We start from the raw sequence: 22,734 nt of genomic DNA on the forward strand, positions 1-22,734 counted from the left end.
TCCCAGAGGTTCACACACCTTTGGAACAGACTCCCACTTCACTTCAAACAGAGCACCTCATTGGCCCTCTTTAATCACATTCTGGACTGGATGGGTAATTGTAAATTCACCCCAGGGGCTCTACCTGTGTCCCTCTCGGACAGGGGCAATAGGTGCTGATCATGGTAACAAGGGTAAAAATGGACTTGTAAGGGCCTCGGGCCATTAGCCTAGTAACTTCCTAGGATTCCCATGTCTTACTTGATGCATGAAAAACTTGCCAACATCTCTTGCCTTAAACATAGCCTTCATATCAGGTGACCTTTCTTGTGCAAATTCTGCACTTAAAATTGTCCACTACAATAACACCTACAGTTACTATAAAAAAGGGAGTAAATCATAAGAGACCATGTCTACCAATGGAATTAGTAGGTCCATACAAGGCAATCAATCTATAAAATTAATTTGCAAAAAGCAGATCTCCAGCCCTACCAATCATCAGATCTAGGCATGTAACAGCATAATTTAATAATTAATATGGCAATACCTGAGCAGGCCTCAATACCAAAGGATCAAATTATTTTTTCACCCCAAAATGCTTCAAGCTGCAATCTCTGATTCAGAATAAAATATAAATCGACTAAAAGGCATACAATAACTGCTTAGGCTATCTTACAAAACTGTAACATCACTGGGCATCTAATGTCACATTAATATTTACATTAAAATACTGTATCATAAACCTTTCCCTTTAAAGTTGGAAACACTTTTCAAAAATAAGTTTTAATTTCCATTTCATTAGTTTAACATAAACCCCCATACAAGTGTCAATTTCTTTTACACTTACGTCATGTTCATCTTCTTTCCCTTCATCCTCATCCATAGACAATGCATCAAAATTGTTTTGTGCTAAAAGAGAATAATCCTGTATGCAGTCTACATTCTATATTCATCTCTAGAATAGCATTTTCCGATTTAGAATTTTTTTAGAATCATGACATCGGCAAATTTGTTTGCATTATCAGCCTGCTGTACATTTTCGTCAACAACACTTAATCACAAGGAATCCTATATCAATGTATGCCCCTTTTCATTATATCTATATCTATAACACTGTTCACATTATTTTCTCTATATCCATATTACCATATATAACATAGCATTCTGTAAGACAGGCACCTATCAAATGATCAAAAGTCACACAAGAACAGCAAGATTTAGGTTGCCCAACATACCTCACCAAACATTTGTTACCAGCAACGGTCACTACACTAGATAAATGTACAACGTTTTGCTTTTCATTTTTTAATGCAGCCCAAAAGTCTATCTCCCAGTCCATAATTCCTTTTCATCTGAAATAGGCTGAATGTCACACACTTAGATATAAAAAAAAAAAAAAAAAAAAAAAAAAAAAAATTTTTAAAAAGTCTTCTCTTTCCACTTCGGAAGTAGAAATTTACACTTTCACCGTATGTTTCATTTGGACATTTTAAATACATAGATTCCATGGAAAAAGTCCTGACTCTGATTCAAAGAAATGTAAAAAATGGCAGGCTACATCATATGGTGCAAGTGTAAGTTCAGTAAATGACACTTATTAATAACTTAACATTACTGGTGTTTAACCACAATGGACGGAATACTGAATCCCAGAACAAAATGCTTGTCAATAGTCTTGATGTCCTCACTGACAAAATTAATAACAGGATGACCCAAATCCTGGAAGCAGTCCTCATGTAGGTTTATATACATGCCCAGAAACAGCTATGGCTGCACAAGTCTCCATTTCAGTAGTTACAAGAGCAGGTGATTCTCTCACTCCTCACCAAAAGCACATGAACAATCTTTTCCTTCATGTGACGTGGAAGTTTGCAACAAGGGAAAGCACTTCATGGAGCTCATCAGTCAGTGCCAGTTCTTCCATTATACTGACATGTAAAGAATCAGCAATCTCGTCTGTGTTAAGTGAAGTAATTTTAATTTCTGACTTAATATGTTAGCAGTGTTATTATAATTTGAATTGCCGTTCAGCATCTAAATTATTGCAGCAGTCTCAGTCATCACCAACACCTTCCCAGTTAGCTCTGCACCTGAAGTGAAATCAAAAAGTATATGGGTGGTCCCCCAGTGTCCTGGCCAAATTTCCCCTAGTACACATAAATACCACCTCTGGCCTACCCTGAAAAGAGGTTGCTGGTCTAGTGGGACTAACCTCTGATCAACAAAAGGTAAATAAATATATATATATATTTTTTATGTGTATGCATACATGTACCACACACACACACACACACACACACACACACACACACATTCACAAACACATACACATAAACATACAATCCCCCACCCCACATCACTGATCACTTCACAGTACATATTTATTTTATTTACACTTTTTTAGACCAAGTTAGTCCCACTAGGTCAACAGCCCCTTTTCAGTAGAGACCTGAGGTGGTATTCATACAGACTATGGGAAATATGGCCAGGGCAACAGGAAACGTACCCTACCCTTTTCAATAACTGCCATGGGATCTTTCTTATCCACTTGAGCTACCACCAACTCAGGTAGAAAGAGCCTCAGTTTAACTTCTCATGCACATGTATTCAAGTAATTGCCCTTCGATTTTGTTCATAGACTGCCCTCCCAACAAATAACCACTTCTAAAGATCACAACTAATGTTCAACTGCCAGCAAAGCATGATAAAGCTATCCCATTCTGATCACTGTAATACGAAAAACAAACAAACAAACAAACATAAATAGATCAGGCTGTCTGCAGTGTGCATGGTTACCACTTAGTACAGTTAAATTAGGTTTCTTGACTGTAACTAATAACATTTTCCTGCATGTAAAAATCATACTATCATACTTGAAGACCGACACCGCAGTCAGATGACTGAAAACTGCTGGGTAAACGCTGAGAATAGCTGCTCTTGGCAAGAGAGCTCAAGTGTTTAACATGTTACTGTGTCCTGTTATTCAGTTAGAAGAGTGGAGGTAAGAAGCAATGCTAATTAGTAACATGGCCTCTCACTTCAAGATTTTGTTTCTAACTCATTTTAATGGAAGCTGTAGGGAGGGTAATTATTTGGAAATATTTACCACAGTGGTGTCCTAAACAAATGAAACCACGGCTGGCAAGCCAATCACAGCAAGTCGTCATTTGTCTGAGACAGGTCAGCTCGGACTCAGGTTTCAGTGGGGGGAGGGGGGTGGAGAACAGGTAGGGTCAGGATAGGTAGTTGGGCTGGGCTGTCCAGGGGAAGGGGTGAAAAAGCTGGGAACAAAGCAAATCAGTCTTTTCTACCTTGGCAGCTTGTTAAACCTTAGTAATTTTGGGCAGCTTGTCTGATCAGCTTATCTGTGGATTACTGGTTTGTGTTTGAATTGCCTTCCAGTTTATAGCCTGCTACAGACCACCCTCCCAAACCCAGGAACCCCACTCGGCCTTCCTGAGAACACTGGAAAATATGAAGGTCTCTCCAAACACCATTATATTGGGCGACTTCAACTACCCAAACATAGACTGGGAGCATTACTCTAGCTCCAACATCCTAGCCCAAAGGTTCCTAGAATTTATAAACTCAAATGTTATGGAACAACTTGTTACCACTCCCACAAGAGGGGAAAACATACTGGACCTGATCATCACCAATATGGGGACTCTGTGCTCCAGACCAGAAGTGTATCCCTCACCGGTAAGATCAGACCATAAACTAATCTCACTGGATATTCACATCCCGACTCCAGCCCCTGCCCTGAAAACCACAGTGAAAAACTTCTCTAAAGCAAATTTCACACTCCTCAAAACAGAGGTGGAATCCTTCAAAGCCCCCGGACCTGTGGAAAATACGGCCCAGACCGCAGAATCCATTATAAACGCATTCTACAAACACCTTCAGGAATGCATGGATCATGCAATCCCAAATAAAACCAAGACCCAATCCTCCAAAGGCAGACATCCTGTCTGGTGGACCCCAGCCATAGACAAACTATACAATAGAAGGAGGAAGCTACTACATGACAGAGCAAAATCCCAAAAAAGGAAAGCATCTCTGATCAGTATTAGCAAAAAACTACGGGCACTCATAAAATCGTCTAAGGCCAGCTTCGAGAGAAAAATTGCACAGGACACTAAGGATAATCACAAGGCTTTCTTTAGTTATGTTAGGAACCTGGGTGGGAATTCCCAGATATGCTCATAATTAGTCCAAAATGACAAAAAATACACCGAACCCACAGACATTGCCAAGATCCTAGCGGACAGGTTCAGCGCAAACTTCTCCCCCCCCCCACCAAAAGGGCAAATATATATCCCAGCAGAGTGCTGCCCCCCTGACATCTCAGATGCTCAGGTAAGAGCTGCCCTCTCCAAAGCAAAAAACACAGCATCAATGGGACCAGACGGTGTCCCGGGCTGCATCCTACATGAACTCCAAGAAGAGCTAAACCCAAACATAAAACTACTGTTCAATCTCAGCCTTACTACAGGATATGTACCCAAAGAGTGGCATACAACAACAGTGGTCCCTCTCCACAAAGGTGGTGCCTCAAAGGATCCTGGAAACTATCGCCCCATAAGCCTGACTAGCTTGGTCTGCAAAGCTATGGAAAGGATCATCATGGACCTCATAAATAAAGATATTGGGGACCTACAGACACTGGATCCTACCCAGTTCGGCTTTGTTAAGGGCAGATCCTGCCTCTTAAACCTGGTTGATTTCTTTGAAACAGTCACCAAGGCCATTGACGAGGGGAAGGTGGTCCACACAGCCTACCTGGACCTCGCAAAAGCCTTTGATACAATACCCCACCCGGGCATTATAGATAAGCTCACCAGCTTAAATATAAACCCCTATTTCATAGATGGGTTGCAAACTGGCTCAAGGACAGAACCCACATGGTTAGAATTGCTGGAGCCATGTCAGACTCCAAACCAGTTACAAGTGGCTTCCCACAAGGCTCAGTCCTGGGACCTCTCTTGTTCGGTATATATTTCTCGGAGGTACAGGCCAACACGGAAGGACTGTGGCTGACCAAGTTCGCAGATGACTGCAAACTGGGCACCATAATCGACTCTCCAGCCGACACAAGCATCCTCAAAAAGGGCCTCATAGAAACAGACAACTGGTCCCAGAGCCATGGCCTCAAGCTAAACGCCAAAAAGTGTATAGTCATCCCCTTTGGCAAAAACAAAGTGCCCACAAATTACCACATAGGTGGTAATCCATTAAGTACAGAAGAAGTAATTAGGGACCTGGGGACCCAAGTTGATAGCAGTCTCTCATTTGACAACCATGTGGCCAAAGTGGTTAGAAAAAACATTTTATATAGCCCACCTAATCATGAAGGGATTCACATCTAGATCAGGGGAGGTCATCGTGCCTCTTTACTCACCCCTCATCAGGCCCATAATTGAGTACAATGCCCCTTTTGGGATGTACTTTATCAGACACCTGCAGCAACTGGAAAGACCCCAAAAGTACCTCACCAAGAGGATCAAAGGGCTCAAACAGATGCCATATGCTGCCCGGTTAAAGAAACTCCAGCTCTACTCAGTGGCATACCGCCTGCTCAGAGGCGATCTGTGCCTGACGTATAAAGCCATGTCCAACCCGGAATTAATGGACATGCTGCACCTCAGAAAATCCAAATCCCATCGACCTACGCGCTCGAGAGACTTGAACCTCAGCACTGAAATAAATAGGACATGCTGGAGGGACAGATTCATAACCCAGAGGCTCCCTTCACTCTGGAATAAAATCCCAGTCCAGGTTAGGCAGAGTCCCTCACTGACTCTCTTCAAGAGGAATCTTGATGAGTGGATGGGAGATCATAGGTTTACTCCAGGTATCACTTGTGTCACTGTTAGACAGAGGCACAGTATACTAACCTCGAAAAAGGGCATAGCAAAATTAATTTAAAATGGGTGGCGAAAGCCAAACACACTCTGGCTAGGCTTATAAATGCCCTAGGGCAGATAGGTTCATACTAGGCTATGAACTACATGGGTGATCTAAGAACAAGGTAAGGGCTTTTTGTTTGTTTTTTATTTAATCACAGGCTTTAGTGGCATTTATCTGTATAATTTCTACTATGTTTACTTAATAGTGTAGGAAGCTTAGGGTATTATGCTTAAAGGCATGCAAGCAGTTTTTCAGCAGATAAGTGGGGGTAATGTTGCATTGATTTGTTGTGTTATAATTGTATTTTGTTTTGCAGGCCTGTACTTCGATGCTACAAGCAAGGGGGGGTGGGAACAGGTAGGGTCAGGACAGGTAGGTGGGCTGGGCTGTCCAGGGGAAGGGTTGAAAAAGCTGGGAACAAAGCAAATCAGTCTTTTCAACCTCTACCTTGGCAGCTTGTTAAACCTTAGTAATTTTGGGCAGCTTGTCTGATCAGCTTATCTGTGGATTACTGGTTTGTGTTTGAACTACGTGGGTGATCTAAGAACAAGGTAAGGGCCTTTTGTTTGTTTTTGATTTAATCACAGGCTTTAGTGACATTTATCTGTATAATTTGTACTATGTTTACTTAATAGTGTAGGAAGCTTAGGGTATTATGCTTAAAGGCATGCAAGCAGTTTTTCAGCAGATAAGTGGGGGTAATGTTGCATTGATTTGGTGTGTTATAATTGTATTTTGTTTTGCAGGCCTGTACTTCGATGCTACAAGCAAGGGTAGGAATTAAGGTTGTACTTGTAAGGTATCAAGTTAAAATTAGAACACCATAAGGGTTTTGTAAGTACTTAACCAATGATTTGCACTGACTGAAGTAAAGTATAGTTAAAAAAGAGAAATAACTAGGGCACATGCCCCTTGGAAGGCCTGGAGTTATACACGAGACACAGGAAGCGTTGTACAAGTTTAAAAAAATATATATACACAGGGGTGATATGGTTGAGGCTTAGTTGCTAGCAGCTGAGGCCTACAGTTAGTTACATGGCAGGGCCTGTGAGCTGAGGCCTGCAATTAGCCACAGGGCAGGGCCTAGGAACTGAGACATGCAATTAGCCACAAGGCAGGGCCTTGGAACTGAGGCATGCAATTAGCCACATGGCAGGGCCTTGGAACTGAGGCATGCAATTAGCCACATGGCAGGGCATGTGTACTGAGGCCTGCAGTTAGCCACATGGCAAGGTGTGGAAACTGAAGCCTGCAGGTAGCCACCTGGGGCCAGGCCTGTGAACTGAGGCCTATAGGTAGCCACATGGCAAGGCCTGGGGAGCTGAGGCTGGAAAGTAGCCACAAGGCAGAGCATTTGGAGAGGATCAGAAATAGTTGAGGGTACTCAAGGGCAGTTTGTCTGAAACTATTTTACTTACATGAGACAACGATTGTGTATCACAGAAAAAGAAGTTATGTCTTACCATAACGTTCCATCTGTATTGTTGATCCTCGTTCAGTCATTACGCATGGGTATCGGTTCCAACCTCGGAACCAAGCCGGCCATTTTCCAAGCTCGCGTCAGCTTCAAACTCTCAAGCTAAACTCTTACTCTCAAGCTAAACTCTTACCCACAATCCCCCTCTCCCTGTTACCTCAGATTGAGTTTGCAAGTCAAAAGAAGGTAGAGGCTACCTCTGGTCAAATAACCTAAGAGAACCGGATGGTGAGATCCACTAGAAACCACAGGAGGGGGGAAGGAGGGAGGGTCGTAATGACTGAACGAGGATCAACAATACAGATGGAACGTTATGGTAAGACATAACTTCTTTATCTGATATTGTTAATCCTCGTTCATTCCTTATGCATGGGACAGAGTCCCCAGCTACCTCTATTCCTGGGAGGCTCTCATGGAAGGACATTCCTGAGCACCATAGAACCGAAAGATGCTCTTCCCCTGGAGGCCAAGTCCAATTTGTAATGATTGGTGAAGGTATGAGGCATAGCCCAAGTTGCAGCTGCACAGATGTCATGTAAGGAAGCTATGGCATGGAAGGCAGCAGAAGTTGCCACCGACCTTGTTGAATGAGCTTTCATGGTAGTAGGCAACGAGATATTGCGTTGTGTATAAATGAAGGTCACACAGTCCTTCAACCATCTAGCTAATGTGACCTTAGCAACAGCAGATCCTAATCTAGGTCCAGAAAAAGACAAAAATAACTGGTCAGATTTACGAAAGGGCCTAGTCCTGTTTAAGTAAAAACGAATTTGCCTGTGGATATCTAGGGTATGTAGGCAATACTCTCCTCTGCTTGAATGATTGGGAAAGAAAACTGGCAATTCAATGGCTTGATTAATGGAAATTTCAGAGATCACTTTAGGCAGAAAAGATGGATTAGTTCTCAGAGACACTCTATCTCTACGAAAAATCAAGTAAGGACTCTTGATACATACAGCTTGAAGCTCAGAAATACGTCTGGCAGAAGTAATGGTGACCAAAAACAAGGTTTTCCATGACAAATACTTGAGGTCGCAAGAAGAGGCAGGTTCAAAAGGTGGCATTGTCAGAGCTTGTAGAACTAATGATAAATCCCATGGTTGAACAGGTTCTCTAAAAGGTAGCTTCAGATGATTCACACCTTTTATGAAGGTCTTGCACAACTTGTGGGACATAAGAGAAGAATCTTGTACACTCTCATGAAAATTAGAAACTGCAGCCAAATGAACTCTAATGGTAGAGGCCGATAGACCTGATTGAAAGAGGTCGGCCAGATAGTCTAGTATTATCGACACTGGTGCCGAGAATGGATCTACTTGCTTATCTTTCAGCCAACAGGTAAATCTTTTCCACTTGCTCAGATAAGTAATTCTAGTGGAAGACTTATGAGATGCAATGAGAATATCATGTACTTGTAAAGAAAGATCATTCTGCCTGGCAATCAAGGGAATTGGAGTAGCCAAGCCGTGAGCTTCAGGCTGTTCAAGTTGAGATGAATCAGGTTCTGTGGATGTCAGATCAACTCTGGGGTTGGGTGGAGAATCCATGGTCGATCTAGTAGGTGAGGTCAAAGGAAGGGGAACCAAATCTGTTGAAGCCAATATGGTGCTATGAGGATCACCTTGCTCTTCAACCGACCGGCTTTCTTCAGAAACTGGGGAATGAGGGGAAAAGGTGGAAATGCATAAAGAAGACCCGAGGGCCAATCGTGGACTAGAGCGTCCCCGGGTGACTGTCCTGGAGGGGGAATCAGGGCGAAGTAGTTGCTGCATTTGTAGTTGGTCGGGGATGCAAAGAGGTTGCAGCAAGGACGGCCCCAGCGGTGGAAGATCTCCGCCGCTATCAAGAGATTCAGTGACCACTCGTGAGGTTGAAGAATGCACCTGCTGAGTTTGTCTGCTATCACATTGGAACTCCCAGGAATGTGCGTTGCTAAAACAAAAAGGTTGGTAGCTATCGCCCATTGCCATATTCTCATGGCCTCTCGACAAAGGGGGTAAGATTTGGTTCCACCTTGCTTGCTTGTTGATGCACCAGACCACCGCCATGTTGTCTGATTGAATCGCAATTGTCCCAGACGGCAGCAGGGGATGGAATGCTTGCAACGCCAGAAGCACAGCCCTCAGCTCTAGAACGTTTATATGCAGATGGGCCTCCAGTTCGGACCAAGTGCCTTGGACTGTCTGTCCCTGACATAGCCCCCCCCACCCCATCAGGGAGGCGTCTGTGGTCACTGTGGCCTTGGGTTGCTGGGGGGAGAAGGGGCGAGACCATTGTGACAGGTTGTGTGTCATCCACCAATTTAAATCCTGTTTGCACCTGTGGGTTACTCGAATCATGGCTGAAAGAGGATGCTGAAAAGGATACCATTGGGTAAGCAGTAGCCATTGTAGAAGCCTCATGTGAAACCTGGCCAGGGGAACAATGGTGATGGAGGCTGCCATGGAACCCAACAGCTGTAGAACCAAGTGAGCTGTGGATTTTTCCCTTAAAAGGATTGGAACCAGTTGTTGCTTTATCCTTAGAATTCTGTACTCTGGAATTGCAGCTCTGCAGTATTTTGTGTCCAAGATAACCCCTATGAATTCTGTCGACTGAGATGGGGTGAGATTGGATTTTTGCCAGTTAATGGTTATGCCTAGCCTTTGAGCAGCGAGGAGAGAGTATGCCAGGGCTTTTTCCAGTAGATTTCTGGTGGGAGTGGAAATGAGCCAGCCGTCTAGGTATGGAAACACCTGGAATCCTTGAAGTCGCAAGTGAGCTGTGACAACTGCCATGTACTTTGTGAACACTCTGGGGGCTGTAGTGAGTCCGAAGGGCAGTACTCTGAACTGGTAGTGACTGGCTCCCGCACGGAAGCCCAGAAATCTTCTTGATGGCCTGTCCACTTTTATGTGGTAATACGCATCTTGAAGGTCTATTGAGCACATCCAATCGTCTTTTTCCAAAAGCGGGAGGATAGACTATATCGTGACCATCCGGAATTTTTGTACTCTCTCAAACTTGTTCAATACACTGGGATCCAAAATTGGTCTCCAGTCCCTGGTTTTCTTTGGCACCAAAAATAGTCTTCAGTAGAATCCGGATCCTATCTGGTCTGGACTATTTGGATGACTCTCTTTCTTAGCAGCTTTTCTATCTCTAGTGCTGCTTCTTCCCTTTGACTGGGTGCAATGTCGGGAAGTTTTTTTGAAGGGGCAGGACAAAGACAGAAGGGGATATGATAACCTCTGGTTATAATCCTTTGTACCCAAGAATCAGTGGTGATGGTTAGCCAGGCAGAAGGGTACAAGGAGAAACGTCCCCCAACCACCTCCAGAGGAAAGGAGTTGGGCCACTCTTCAGGAGCGCTGGTAGGATTGACCAGGGAAAGAATCCCTGGAACCCTGGTTACACGGAACCCCTCTGCCTCCGAAAGGAGCATCTTCCCTGTGAGTTTCCCCCTCTGCCTCTAGGGGAGACCTCGGCCTGTGTGTCACGGAAAGGACCCTGAGATTTCTTGAACCATATCTTCCCACTCTTTTGGTTTCGGGAGAAAGCGTGTTGAGGAGAAGAATAATGGACACCTACGGCAGAAAGGGTCTTACTGTCCTGTTCACATCTGGCCAATGTGCTTTTAACTTTGGGCCCAAACAACGAGGAGGCCTCAATGGGAGCATTAAGAAAGGAAGCATTTAAAACAAGCGCATCCAGGCGTGTCATCTCAAGACTGCAGCTGAACCCACTGCTCTAGCTGCTCCTTCTAATGCGGTAGATATCAGTTGCATAGAGGAGTTAGATATTGATTCAATGGTGGCCAGCTGAGAGGCCACTTTGTCACAGACTTCATCAGACACGGCACCAGCCAAGGTTTCAGAGAGCTCAGAAATAAGATCCCTTTGAAGCTTGGTAAAAGTGTGCCATACAATTCAGGGACCTGATAGCAAAGGTCGCTGAAGCAAAGGTGCACTTCCCTATCCTGTCCAGGGCCCGGGACTCTTTGTTAGGTGGATGGACAGTCTGGCTTTCTTCTTCTGCCAGATCCTTTTTTGTTGTGGCCCCACCAAGGCATCCACAGGAAGACCTTTGGACCAATGGGGATCCGAAGCAGGAGGGGACAAAAACTTATCTGGCCTCTGGGGGAATAGCTTTGACGGTATCAGGAGCCTTCCAAGCACACTGCACGATGAGCCGGACAAGTTCATTGGCAGGTGGAGTAACCCAGGAGGTAGGGGGCCGGTGCAAAAGGCCTGCAGGAACACAGATTCCTCAGAGGTCAGATTATAGGACTGCCAGTCACCTCTCTGTTTCAGGATTTCGAGGTTATCACCAAAGGATACCTCAGAGGGTGACCGAGGGTATCCTTCCCCCTCATCGAAATCTGTGTCTTCAGTGAGGGACTCCTCTGTGGAGTCCATGTGCTTCCTCTTACACAAACTTTTCTGGTGGACCTCCTCAGTGGGAGAAGCTGGAGAAGACAGCGGAAAAGGGGATTCCTGTGGAAATATGTCCAGAGGCCCTTGCACCTGGTGTCCGCTAGGTGCGACTTGTGAAACCAGTGTACCAGACGAGGGCGGAGGTATAGACAGTCCAGTATCGCCAGCAGCAGTGAAAGCCTTCTCCATCAGTTGGAAGGCTGGACCACCTGAAGAGGAGTGCATGTCTAGGACAGGGGTCACCCCTCCCCTAAGTGGCTCAGCCTGCTGACCCAGAGTCCTTGGATGGCTGTGGAGCAGCAAACTGCTCATGCATGTCACAACTGTCATCCTGAGTCGTAGCAAAACTTTCCTGCCACGAAGCAACTGCGGTTCCTTAGTGAAATCCATAAAGGGGACCGCAGAAGGGGAAGACTGTGCTATATCCATGGACTTCAAAGGCAATGATGGAGGAGAATAAGAAGGGGTCTTTGGAGACGGGTGATCACCTCCCAAGGAAGGATAGTTCCTGAGGGGTGGGATACCTCTGGCCAGGAGCACCTGATCCACAAGACACAACACATCGTGTTTGGAAAGGCTTCTATTGGACCTCACAAAGACTGAGGGAGAAACAGGTCTGTCCACAGAAAAGGCAAACTCGGTGCCCATCTTACCCATCCACATTGAGGACAACAGTGCTGAGAGAGACTGGACTACGGGTGTCTGCACCAAAGAAGTCATCGGTGCCGAGGTCATGGTCTGCACTGACACATAGATCGGTGCTGAAGTGGTTGTCGGTACCGAAGCTGGAACCGACAAAACTGGAGTCAACAATAAAGGTGTCAGTTTTGAGGAAGATCTCGGAGCCGACGAGGTCAAGGTCTGCGCCGACTGAACGGCCGGTGCCGATACAGTGGTAATAGTCTGAACCGAGGAGCCTCTCGGTGCCGATATAGTGAAGGCTGCAAGAGAAGACGGAGCCGAGATCACTAATGGAGCCGAAGGTCTAGGCATCGAAAGCACTGGGGCTGACTGAGTGAGCTCCGGAGCCGAAACTTTAACCTTTTAAGGTTTTGGTTGGCAGGAGTCCCCAGCTGGAGACGAAGGCAAAGATTTAGCCTTAGTAGGAACATCCAAGATTTTCTTATGGGCTCTAGGAAGGGTTGAGGCCTCCAACCCAGAAATAGCCTCTGAAAAGGGAGATTTAAGAAGTCCTTTCAGTAACAGCTGGTTTCTCCTTTCCAACAAGGTTCTATTCGGAAAGTTCTCACAAATAGTACAGGGTGGGTCAACAGACAAATGGGACGCCCCCAAACAATAAACACACAAAGAGTGTGCATCAGAAGTAGGTAGTTTGTGTCCACAATCAGAACACCGCTTAAACCCCCGACTACCTTTTTTATCTGCCATGACAGCAAATTAACTAATAGAAAAAGTACCAGCAATGGTACAAGAGAATACCCGAAGGCATGAGAAAAAAGAGGAAGGATTACCAATGATGGTAAAGACAGAATACCTCGCGGTAAAAGTGGTAAAGAAAAGAGCAGAGGAACCTGAAGAAATTATGTACGCTAGATGTGATACGGTACGAGACAATGAAATATAAACCTTTCTGACAGAAAAGTAATCTGAAAGACTATTAAACAACAAATACTGTACTTAGCTCAAGAGAAGTAGCTTGACACAACTGAATGGCAATGCGGCAAACAAAATCTGAGGTAACAGGGAGAGGGGGATTGTGGGTAAGAGTTTAGCTCGAGAGTTTGAAGTAGACGCGAGCTTGGAAAATGGCCGGCTTGGTTCAGAGGTTGGAACCGATACCCATGCATAAGGAATGAACGAGGATTAACAATATCAGACAAGGCTAGTTATGTTATTGTTGAGGTTTAAAGACACTTTGGTTTAAGAACATGTAGGCAGATTGCTTAAGTTACTACTTGATGTAATGGCTTTAGTTTGTGTAATTTTGTAACTCAAATCAGTTAGATTTTTGAAATGCCTGGAGATTAGGTTACAAACAGGCTAGAGGGTAAAATATGTACTTGAAGGTATCAGACTAAATTTAAATGACAAAATAGGTTTAAATTAATACTTCAAGTAGGGTTTACTATGGGACTAAGGCTCACTTAAGGCATGAAACAAAGGCACACATGCCTAAGTGTGGCCTGGGGTTTAGAGATGAGATGCAAAAGGTTTTAGCAATAGCTGAAATTGTTTTTCTTAGCAATATACCAAACAATAGTGGTGGCCTGCAATTAATTAGATGGCTGGGGTCAGAGAAGAATCACATGGCAAGGCTAGGGAGTTGGGGCCTGCTTGTATGCTTAATACAACATAAATCATGTTTGGTTCGCTAACTTGTTGTGCTTAATGCAAATAAACCATGTCTGGTTAATTTCTTAGCAAATAAAATGAAATTAATAATAAAAATAATAATAGTACATAATTCAGCTGAGTGGGTCATTAAAGTTAATCTAGGTCTTATGGAATTTACAGCCATTTGCAGGTTGTAAATGAGTACATTGAGTAATTGTGGATAGAAAGGTTTGGCAAAAAGTGGAAACTCTTTTGTTCAGGACCGCAAAGCCACTGTTTACGTTTGATAACCCTGTAGATGTATTTGTTGTTTATTTTACCTGCTAACATATTACTAAACCTTGGTGGAGTAAAGAGCAGTTCGTTGGCTGGGATTCTGTGGTTAAGTAGCAGAATACTGTAACCATTTCAATTTTAGTGGTGTTACTTTCTTTAAGGTAGTAGAAAAAGAAGGGCAGAAAGGTGGGGGGAGGTAATGGGTCAGTGCACAGAATTTCTTCAGGAAAGGCTGAAATATTTCATATGAGGTCAAAGCTTTAAATTGTTAGTAATATTTAGTTGGGTTTTTAGTTATCACTGCAAAGTGGCTTGGTGGAACAGAAAACATATTTAAGGCATTTTCCTGTTTGAGAAAGCAGGATTATTTGTAAATGGGCAAAAGTTTCATTTTAGCTGCTAAGATCTTAACCTATGGTTGTAAAGTTTGCAAGAGAAGAAAAACTAGCTTGTATTTGCTGCAAGCAGAAGGTTTTCTCATCTTCCACTTCCTGCAGTGTAATTAGGTTTTGAACACATCAGATAACACTATGCAGTTACAAAGGGAAAGAGGGGGAAGTTTTATAGCATTCCACTTACACTTCTTGGGAGGAATGCTTTAAAGCCTTAGTAAAACCTTTGTAATTTTGGGACACTGTAAAGGCCCTTGAGTTGCAAAACTTCCTTGCAGTCACTTTGTTAGATCACATATTTTTGTAAGTTGATATATGTACAAATGCACGGTCTTGCCTTTAGATATCCACATCAGTTGGGTGGCAAGAATTCCGAAATACAAACAAAAAAGCTTAGTCCGGTAGAAAGAGGTAAATGATAATTTTGAGTACCCCAGAATTACTTGGAAATCTGGAGGCATGTGAAGATGTTAATAGTAAAAATAAAAATAACATAAATAAATAAATAAAATAAAGTTAATAAAATATTATTAACAACACTCCAATCTGTTTAATAATAAAATAATACTCCAAAATAATATTAACACTGATGATGATGATAATAATAATTCATCTATGGTGATAGCCAGAAGGTCCTCTGTCATTAGGTAGAGGTTGCAGTATTCCTTTCTACTTCTTGGTTTAAGAATTTTGGGTAAAACCAAATAAATTTGTAAGCATTAATGAAATTCACTTAGAAAATTGTTAGGGGACCATAGATGCTGTGATTGTGTGCATGTTCTGAGTATTAAAAAAAAATAAATAAAACGTGAGAATTCACTTTGGGTGTTGGCTGTGGTAGTTTACATGCTGTTATTATGCAGTGTCGTCATGCAGGCTATATGGTATAGCTTGTTGTGTAGTAAACTGCTACTCAGTGACAGCGTGTTAAGATAGATTGTCAGCATCTTTGAATCATTTTGCATTATTCTGCAGATATCTATTTCGAGATATTCAAGAAGATGGGTCAGGGCTATATATACTCTGATGACCTTCCCTCACCTTTTTATTAGCAGCCAGATGTATAAATGCTGGCATGAAACAAAGTGGTTACAACAAATAAATGACATTTCAGGTGCATGGTAGCAGATATGTAGTCAAGCAAACCCAAATGCTGCATTTGATATCTAAATACAAGGAGCAATTATATAAAAGTGCACATGGGTGCGTGCGTACGCGCGCGCACACACACACACACACATATATAAATATATATATATGTGTGTGTGTGTGTGTGTGTGTATTTATGCGTGTGTATTTATGCGTGTGTGTGTGTGTAAGTATGGAGGTGTGTATATATATATATATATATATATATATATATATATATATATATATATATATATATATGGGTATATGTATGCATATGTTTATATGTATTATACATTTGCAATAAATATGTATAGATATAGGTATGAATATGATGTGGGCGTGTATACTATATATGTGTGTCTAATATGTGTACATATATTTATGGATACTTCTGTATATATATTTATATATGTATGCATATATTATATAGCTTTGTTTTTATAAATATGTATGTGTGTATGTACACATATATGTGTATATATATGTATACTTAATTTCGGTAGGTTAACTCACCTAGCCATTACTGGAATCAATTGCAATGTAAATTGTAAATTTAGGCATCAGTGCATGGCTTCAGGAAGACAAACTGCGCAGTCAAGGCATGTGTCATCTCTCAGCCCCCCCCCAGAATAAACTTTTGCATGCCACATCCCCTTTTAGGGGTACACAGGACCAAGAATTAGTAGGGCTGATGAACTTTGTATGCAAAGTGACCCCTGTGGAGCATTCATTTATGAGGCGTTTGGCTGCTAAAGGGTCTGGGTGATTACGGCCTCACAGAGCATGAAGGAGCATTTAGGGTGGCTGCGTTTCTTATTAGATTACAATGGGACAGCAATTTGGTAGGAGAGAGACAACCAACTACCACTTCAGTGTTTACAGATGCAGCAAGGGGAATTGGCTTTGGAGGTTATTTTCAAGATCAGTGGTTCAGTGCGGCATGGCTGACAAGTGAAAAGTTGGTTTAAACATTTCAATTGCAGAGATGGAATTTTCCCAGTAGTGGTTGCACTGGAAATATGGGGTGTGCAAATGAAAGATAGAGTGGGTTGGCTTTGCTCGGACAATAGCATAGTACACATAGTCAATAATCAGCTGGGGGGGTAAGGGGGTGGTAGGCACGATGATGAGATATTTTGTTTTAAATGCTTACCATTAAATGTCACAGTGAAGGCACAACACATTCCAGGCATTGATCACATTAGCAGACTCCCTTTCTTGTTTGCAGTGGACCCGGTTCCAGTTGCTGGCTCCAAACGCAAAACCTTCTCTGGTTCAAGTGCCAGACCATTTATGGGCTTTAAGGGCAGATGAGAATGGTGGCTAATGTGGAACGACAAGGGTAAGGTACAATAAATGCATACAGCAATTTTTGCAGACCAGCTTATCCAGAGGCTGGAAACAAGTATGGCCTATTCCACCTTAACAACTCAGGACTTGCATTTTGGTAATGAAAGAAAGCGGATGGACGTTTGGAAGGGCAAGAAGCACACTGTCAGCTCTGAATCGGTTTCATCAGGCTTTGGGTCTGAAGGATTTAGCTAACATATTTCAGGTACGGACAATGTTTAACGGCTGGGAGGAAAAAAAAAAACACCCAAGAGGCCTGATAAGAAGTACCCCATAGGTCCAGCGGTTTTACGTAAACTGTGGCTTGCAGTTTCAAATGTTTATTTTTCTTCTTATGAGGTAGCATTATTTAGGGCTGCCTTTCTGCTGGCTTGTTGTGGGGCATTTAGATGGTCTGAAATTATTCAACCAAACAAGAAGAAAGGTCAACGGACAGTTTTACCACTGGCATGGGTACATCTGCTGGGGGAGGACACTTGGGTTTATGTGGCTACATCCAAAATGGATCAAGAAGGCAAAGGTCTGTGGGTAAGAGTGGTTACCCCAAAGGGTTTGGAATGGGGTCTTGACTAAAGTGCTACTAGAGTACCGCAACTATAGGGGTAGGTCAGACGGGCCATTCTTTTCTCATCAGCAAGGTGAACCTCTGACACAATATCAGGTGAGAACAGTTTTAAAGGAGGCAATCAAGTTGAATGGCCTAGACTCAGATAAATATACATTACATTCCTTTCGAATAGGTGCAGCCTCATTTGCACATGCAATGGGAGCTTCACAGACTGACATTATGAAGATGGGCAGGTGGAAGTCCAATGCTTATAAAGGCTATGTAAGGTGTAAATGGCTTTAACTCTTGTCATTTATATTTCAGCTCTCACATCTTTGGATCAGAAATACATCTGGATAGTGGGTCATTCTTTCATTTGGAGACTCCGACGCTTTGTCCAGGGCAGATGGGGCTTCTCCTTCCACGGAGGAAAACGAGCTTCTTGCATAGCAATTTGATTTGGGGTATCAGGAATGCGGTGGCACCATCTCAGGGCAGTACTACAGCAAGCTGCAAGAAGTGATAAATCTCCTACTGCCATTTTATTGCACCTAGGGGATAATGATATTTGTCAACATCTAAGAAAAGATCTAATAGGTTTGATGGTACAAGAGGTATACTGCATGCATGAATGCTGGCCACAAGCTATTATCTGCTGGTCAGAAGTGGTACAGAAAAAGAAATGGAGGGGGGCTAGGTCCATTAAAGCTGCGTGAATGAGAAAGAGAATTAATAGTTCTATGGATAAGGTGTTAAGGGACATTAACGGGTTGTACATTCCCCACCTTGGCATTCGGGTCTGGTGGCCAGACAGGTATGATAAGGATAGGGGTTCATTTATCTGAAGAAGGTTTGGGGATTTTTTTATAAGGAATTGTAAGCTGATTTAGCTTTTAAGGGCATTCACTTAGGATAGGTTGAGATGTGCTGGCGGAAGGGAGGAATATTCCTCCCTTCTGTGACGGAAGACAGGAAAGGTAAGGGAGGCCAAGGTAAGTGGGGGGGGGGGGTCACAGGACTCTTCAGCTGGACCTTCCACAGGCCAGACAGCCCCAATGGATTGTTGCCAGGGGACTTACCAGCCCTGCAATGGCTCCTTGGCAGATTGTCAGGCGGCCCAGAGGAATTGTGATGAATTGTGAAATGAAAAAGCTGTTATGATGTGGGTATGTTGAATCAGAAGGGCCGGATATCAATGTGCTGTCTGTTGTCCTGTAGGTTTAAGGGAATGCTATGAAAGAAATAAAATGGCCTCCCCGACATTCCTGCCTTGCGCACATCTCATAATAATTGGCTTCTATTTGAGTAAATGGCAATAAACACATGGCTGCGGCCATTAAATCCATCTGAGGTCTCTGTATTTTTTTACTGAATATGCAGATTGTGGCAACCCTGACTTGTAAAGCATGCAATCTCGATACATTTATAGTCAATGGTGCCAGGGAATGATAATGTTCTGAGCTGGTTTTGGATATGGCTCAAAGGTTGATATGGATCATTAAATGAATTATGAACACTAGTTGATATGGATCATTAATTATGAACACTATGTTAAATGTTTTATGTGGAACAACATCTAAAAGACCATTCTGTTGGCATCAATGGCAAGGTAAGTTACTGGTTCACTAAACTTTATTAAAAGCAGGTAGAGCTGTACCAATCTCAGACAAATGGTTTTAAAATAATAAATAAATAAATAAAACAGCTTCTTACCAATTAAAAAAGGGTAAATCTGAATTATCTTGGGATCAGTAGTTATTTTTCCCTGTTGCACAAAGATAATATTGACAACAATTTTAGAATCATACTGTTTCAGCTCCATTATAAGCAGTGCAGCTGACAGACTATGATCAACTAGCAGAGATAAGCTAACCTTCCATTCTTCAGCAGAAGGGCCTCATCCTCTGGAATATAGCTCGACAGCAAGTCCTCCACTCTTCTCTTCTGTAATAGACATAAATAATTTACTGGCAATTTGGCAGCAGTTGACACTTCACCTGACCTTTAAACAAACATCTAATATCACAATAACATGTGCCATTAACTCTAGCGCTCAAAAAATCTTTAAATGTTCAGAAATTAAAATTATGTACTTACCATAATAATAAATATGAATGGTCATGGCTCATCTTCCGCTACCTCCAGAACCATAGCTTTAGCTTGCAATTACCTCAGCACCACTACTTAATTTTACCAGGCTTCTTCCTACCCTTACTCCATAATTCCCAGTGCACCACCATTGTCTAAGGCTATACGATTGCAATTCTGAGGATAAATGCATACATAAAACTCACAACTCAGATAACCAGTCTACACCCCTGTGATAGGTTGGGGATAGTGGGTGAGAATTGTAGAGGATAACAACTTGCAAACATGCAGCTCTACCCTCATAGCAAAACAGATAAATACAGATACAGATATATAAAACTTTCATACCTGGCATGGTCATATTCATCCTACTGTACTGCTAGGACAGAGTCTGTGGTAACCAAAATTTGGGTGGTCTCAGACAGGATACCTCAAATGATGACATTAACAAAGGTAGCACCAGACCTGCAGGTTACAGCCAATTTGTAATGCTTCACAAAAGTGCAGGGCAAAGTCCAAGTGGCTGTTCCACAAATGTCGTCTACTGAAACCTTCCTAAAAAAGGCTTGAGAAGTGTCTACTGCTGAAGCAAAGTGAATTGTAGGCACTCCTGGTAAAGATTTGCACGGTTTCTCATACACTTAATACAGCCTGACAACCACCTGGATAACTTCACCTTAGAAACATTTTGCCCCGGTTTATTAGTTGTAAAGGAGATGCATACTTATCAACCATTCTTCAAGTATGATGAAGAAAAAAATACAGTTGTCAATGAATATCTTTGCTGGAACAGTTTAGAGGAAAAAAAAAAAAAGATTAACAGCATAATTAATATTAGACTTGGTAGCCACCTTACAAATGAAGGAGCATTATGTAACACCATCCTGTTTTGCCAGAAAAGCAAGTATTGAGAATCAGCAAACAAGCCCTGTAGTTAAAAAAATAAATCTGGCTAAAGTAACTGCCACAAGAAAAAAATATTTTTCAAACACAAACTTCAGCTCTGGAAGCTGACTCAAAAGGAGGCAGAATAAAGAAGTTATGTCTTACCATAGTGTTCCATCTGTATTGTTGATCCTCGTTCAGTCATTACACCTGGGTTATCGGTTCCGACCTCAGAACCGAGCCGGCCATCTTCCAAGCTCGCAACAGCCACAAACTCTAGAGCTAAACTCTTACCCACAATTCCCTTCTCCCTGTTACCTGAGATTGAGTTTGCAAGTCAAACGAAGTAGAGGCTACCTCTGGTCAAAGAACCTACTGGAACCAGATGATGAGATCCACTATAAGCCTGAGGAGGGGGAAGGAGGGAGGGTCGGAATGACTGAACAAGGATCAACAATACAGATGGAATGTTATGGTAAGCCATAACTTCTTTATCTGATATTGTTAATCCTCGTTCATTGTTTACGCCTGGGACAGAGTCCCCAGCTACCTTTATTCCTGGGAGGCTCTCATGGAAGGACATTCCTGAGCACCACTGAACCAAAGGACGCTCTTCCTCTGGAGGCCAAATACAGTTTGTAATGACTGATGAAGGTATGGGGTCTAGCCCATGTTGCAGCTGCACAAATGTCAGGTAAAGAAGCTCTAGCATGAAAGACAGCAGAAGTTGCGACCGACCTAGTGGAATGAGCCCTAACTGCTGTAGTCAAAGGAATATCACGAGTTTTGTAAATAAATGTTACACAGTCTTTTAACCATTTAGCCAATGTGACCTTAGAAACAGCACATCCAAGTCTAGGACCAGAATAGGCCAGGAATATTTGATCTGATTTGCAAGAACCCTTAGTTTTGTCCAGACAGAAATGAATTTGCCTGTGAATGTCAAGGGTATGTAGACAATACTCTCCTCTGTTAGAATGATTGGGAAAGAAAACTGGCAATTCAATGGATTGGTTAATGGACATTTCAGAGATCACTTTTGGCAGGAAGGAAGGATTAGTTCTCAATGACACCCTATCTTTATGAAAAATTAAGTAAAGCTGTTTGATGCATAGAGCTTGAAGTTCAGAGATTGTTCTTGGTTGCCTTTACTTCGGCCAGACCTAAGTTTTCCAAGAAAGAAACTTGAGGTCGCAAGAAAAAGCTGGTTCAAAAGGAGCCGCAGTCAACACTTGCAGGACTAAAGACAGATCCCATGGCTGGCTAGATTCTCTAAAAGGGGGTTTCAAATGATTTACGCCTTTTAGAAAAGTCTTGCATAATTTGTGTGACATAAGAGAAGAGTCATGGACACCATTGTGAAAATTAGAGATCACGGCCAAATGAACTCGAATGGTAGAAGCAGATAGGCCAGATTGGAATAAACTGGACAGGTACTTCAATACTACCGGCACTGGTGCTGAAAAAGGTCCATCTCTTTTTCCTTCAGCCAAATGGTAAACCTTTTCCACTTGCTGAGATAAGCAGATCTGGTGGAAGACTTATGAGATGCAACAAGAATGTCACGTACTGGGGAAGAAAGATCTGTCTGCCTGGCAATCACTGGAAGTGGAGGAACCAAGCTGTGAGCTTCAGGCTGTTCAGGTTGAGGTGAATCAGGTTCTGTAGATGGGAGATCAAATCCGGAGTTGGATCAAGAATCCATGGTTGATCTAGCAGGAGGGGCCATAAAAAGGGAAACCAAATTTGCCAAGGCCAATATGGCGCAATGAGGATTATCTTTGCTCTTCAACCGGCGGGCTTTCTTCAGGAACTGGGGAATGAGTGGGAGAGGGGGAAAGGCATAAAGCAGACCCGAGGGCCAATCGTGGACTAGAGTGTCCCTGGGTGACTGTCCCAGAGGGGGGAATCAGGGCGAAGTAATTGCTGCACTTGTAGTTGGTTGGGGATGCAAAAAGGTTGCAGCAAGGGAAACCCCAGCGGTTGAAA

General features: G+C 42.8%; 1 protein-coding gene across 1 annotated transcript in view; it reads right to left on the bottom strand.

Annotated features, from left to right (window-relative positions):
* Positions 1-22,734, bottom strand: part of LOC122809211 (sodium channel modifier 1-like) — a 366,965-nt gene that overhangs the window by 226,668 nt on the left and 117,563 nt on the right. Inside the window, exon 2 of the mRNA XM_044080522.1 lies at positions 19,646-19,716. Within this exon, the coding sequence (XP_043936457.1) occupies positions 19,646-19,716 (71 nt within the window). The remainder of the gene's footprint in view (positions 1-19,645; positions 19,717-22,734) is intronic.

This window comes from Protopterus annectens, chromosome 8.part0 (genome assembly GCF_019279795.1).
Source record: "Protopterus annectens isolate FY-2018-M chromosome 8.part0, PAN1.0, whole genome shotgun sequence".
Taxonomy (NCBI): Eukaryota; Metazoa; Chordata; order Ceratodontiformes; family Protopteridae; genus Protopterus; species Protopterus annectens.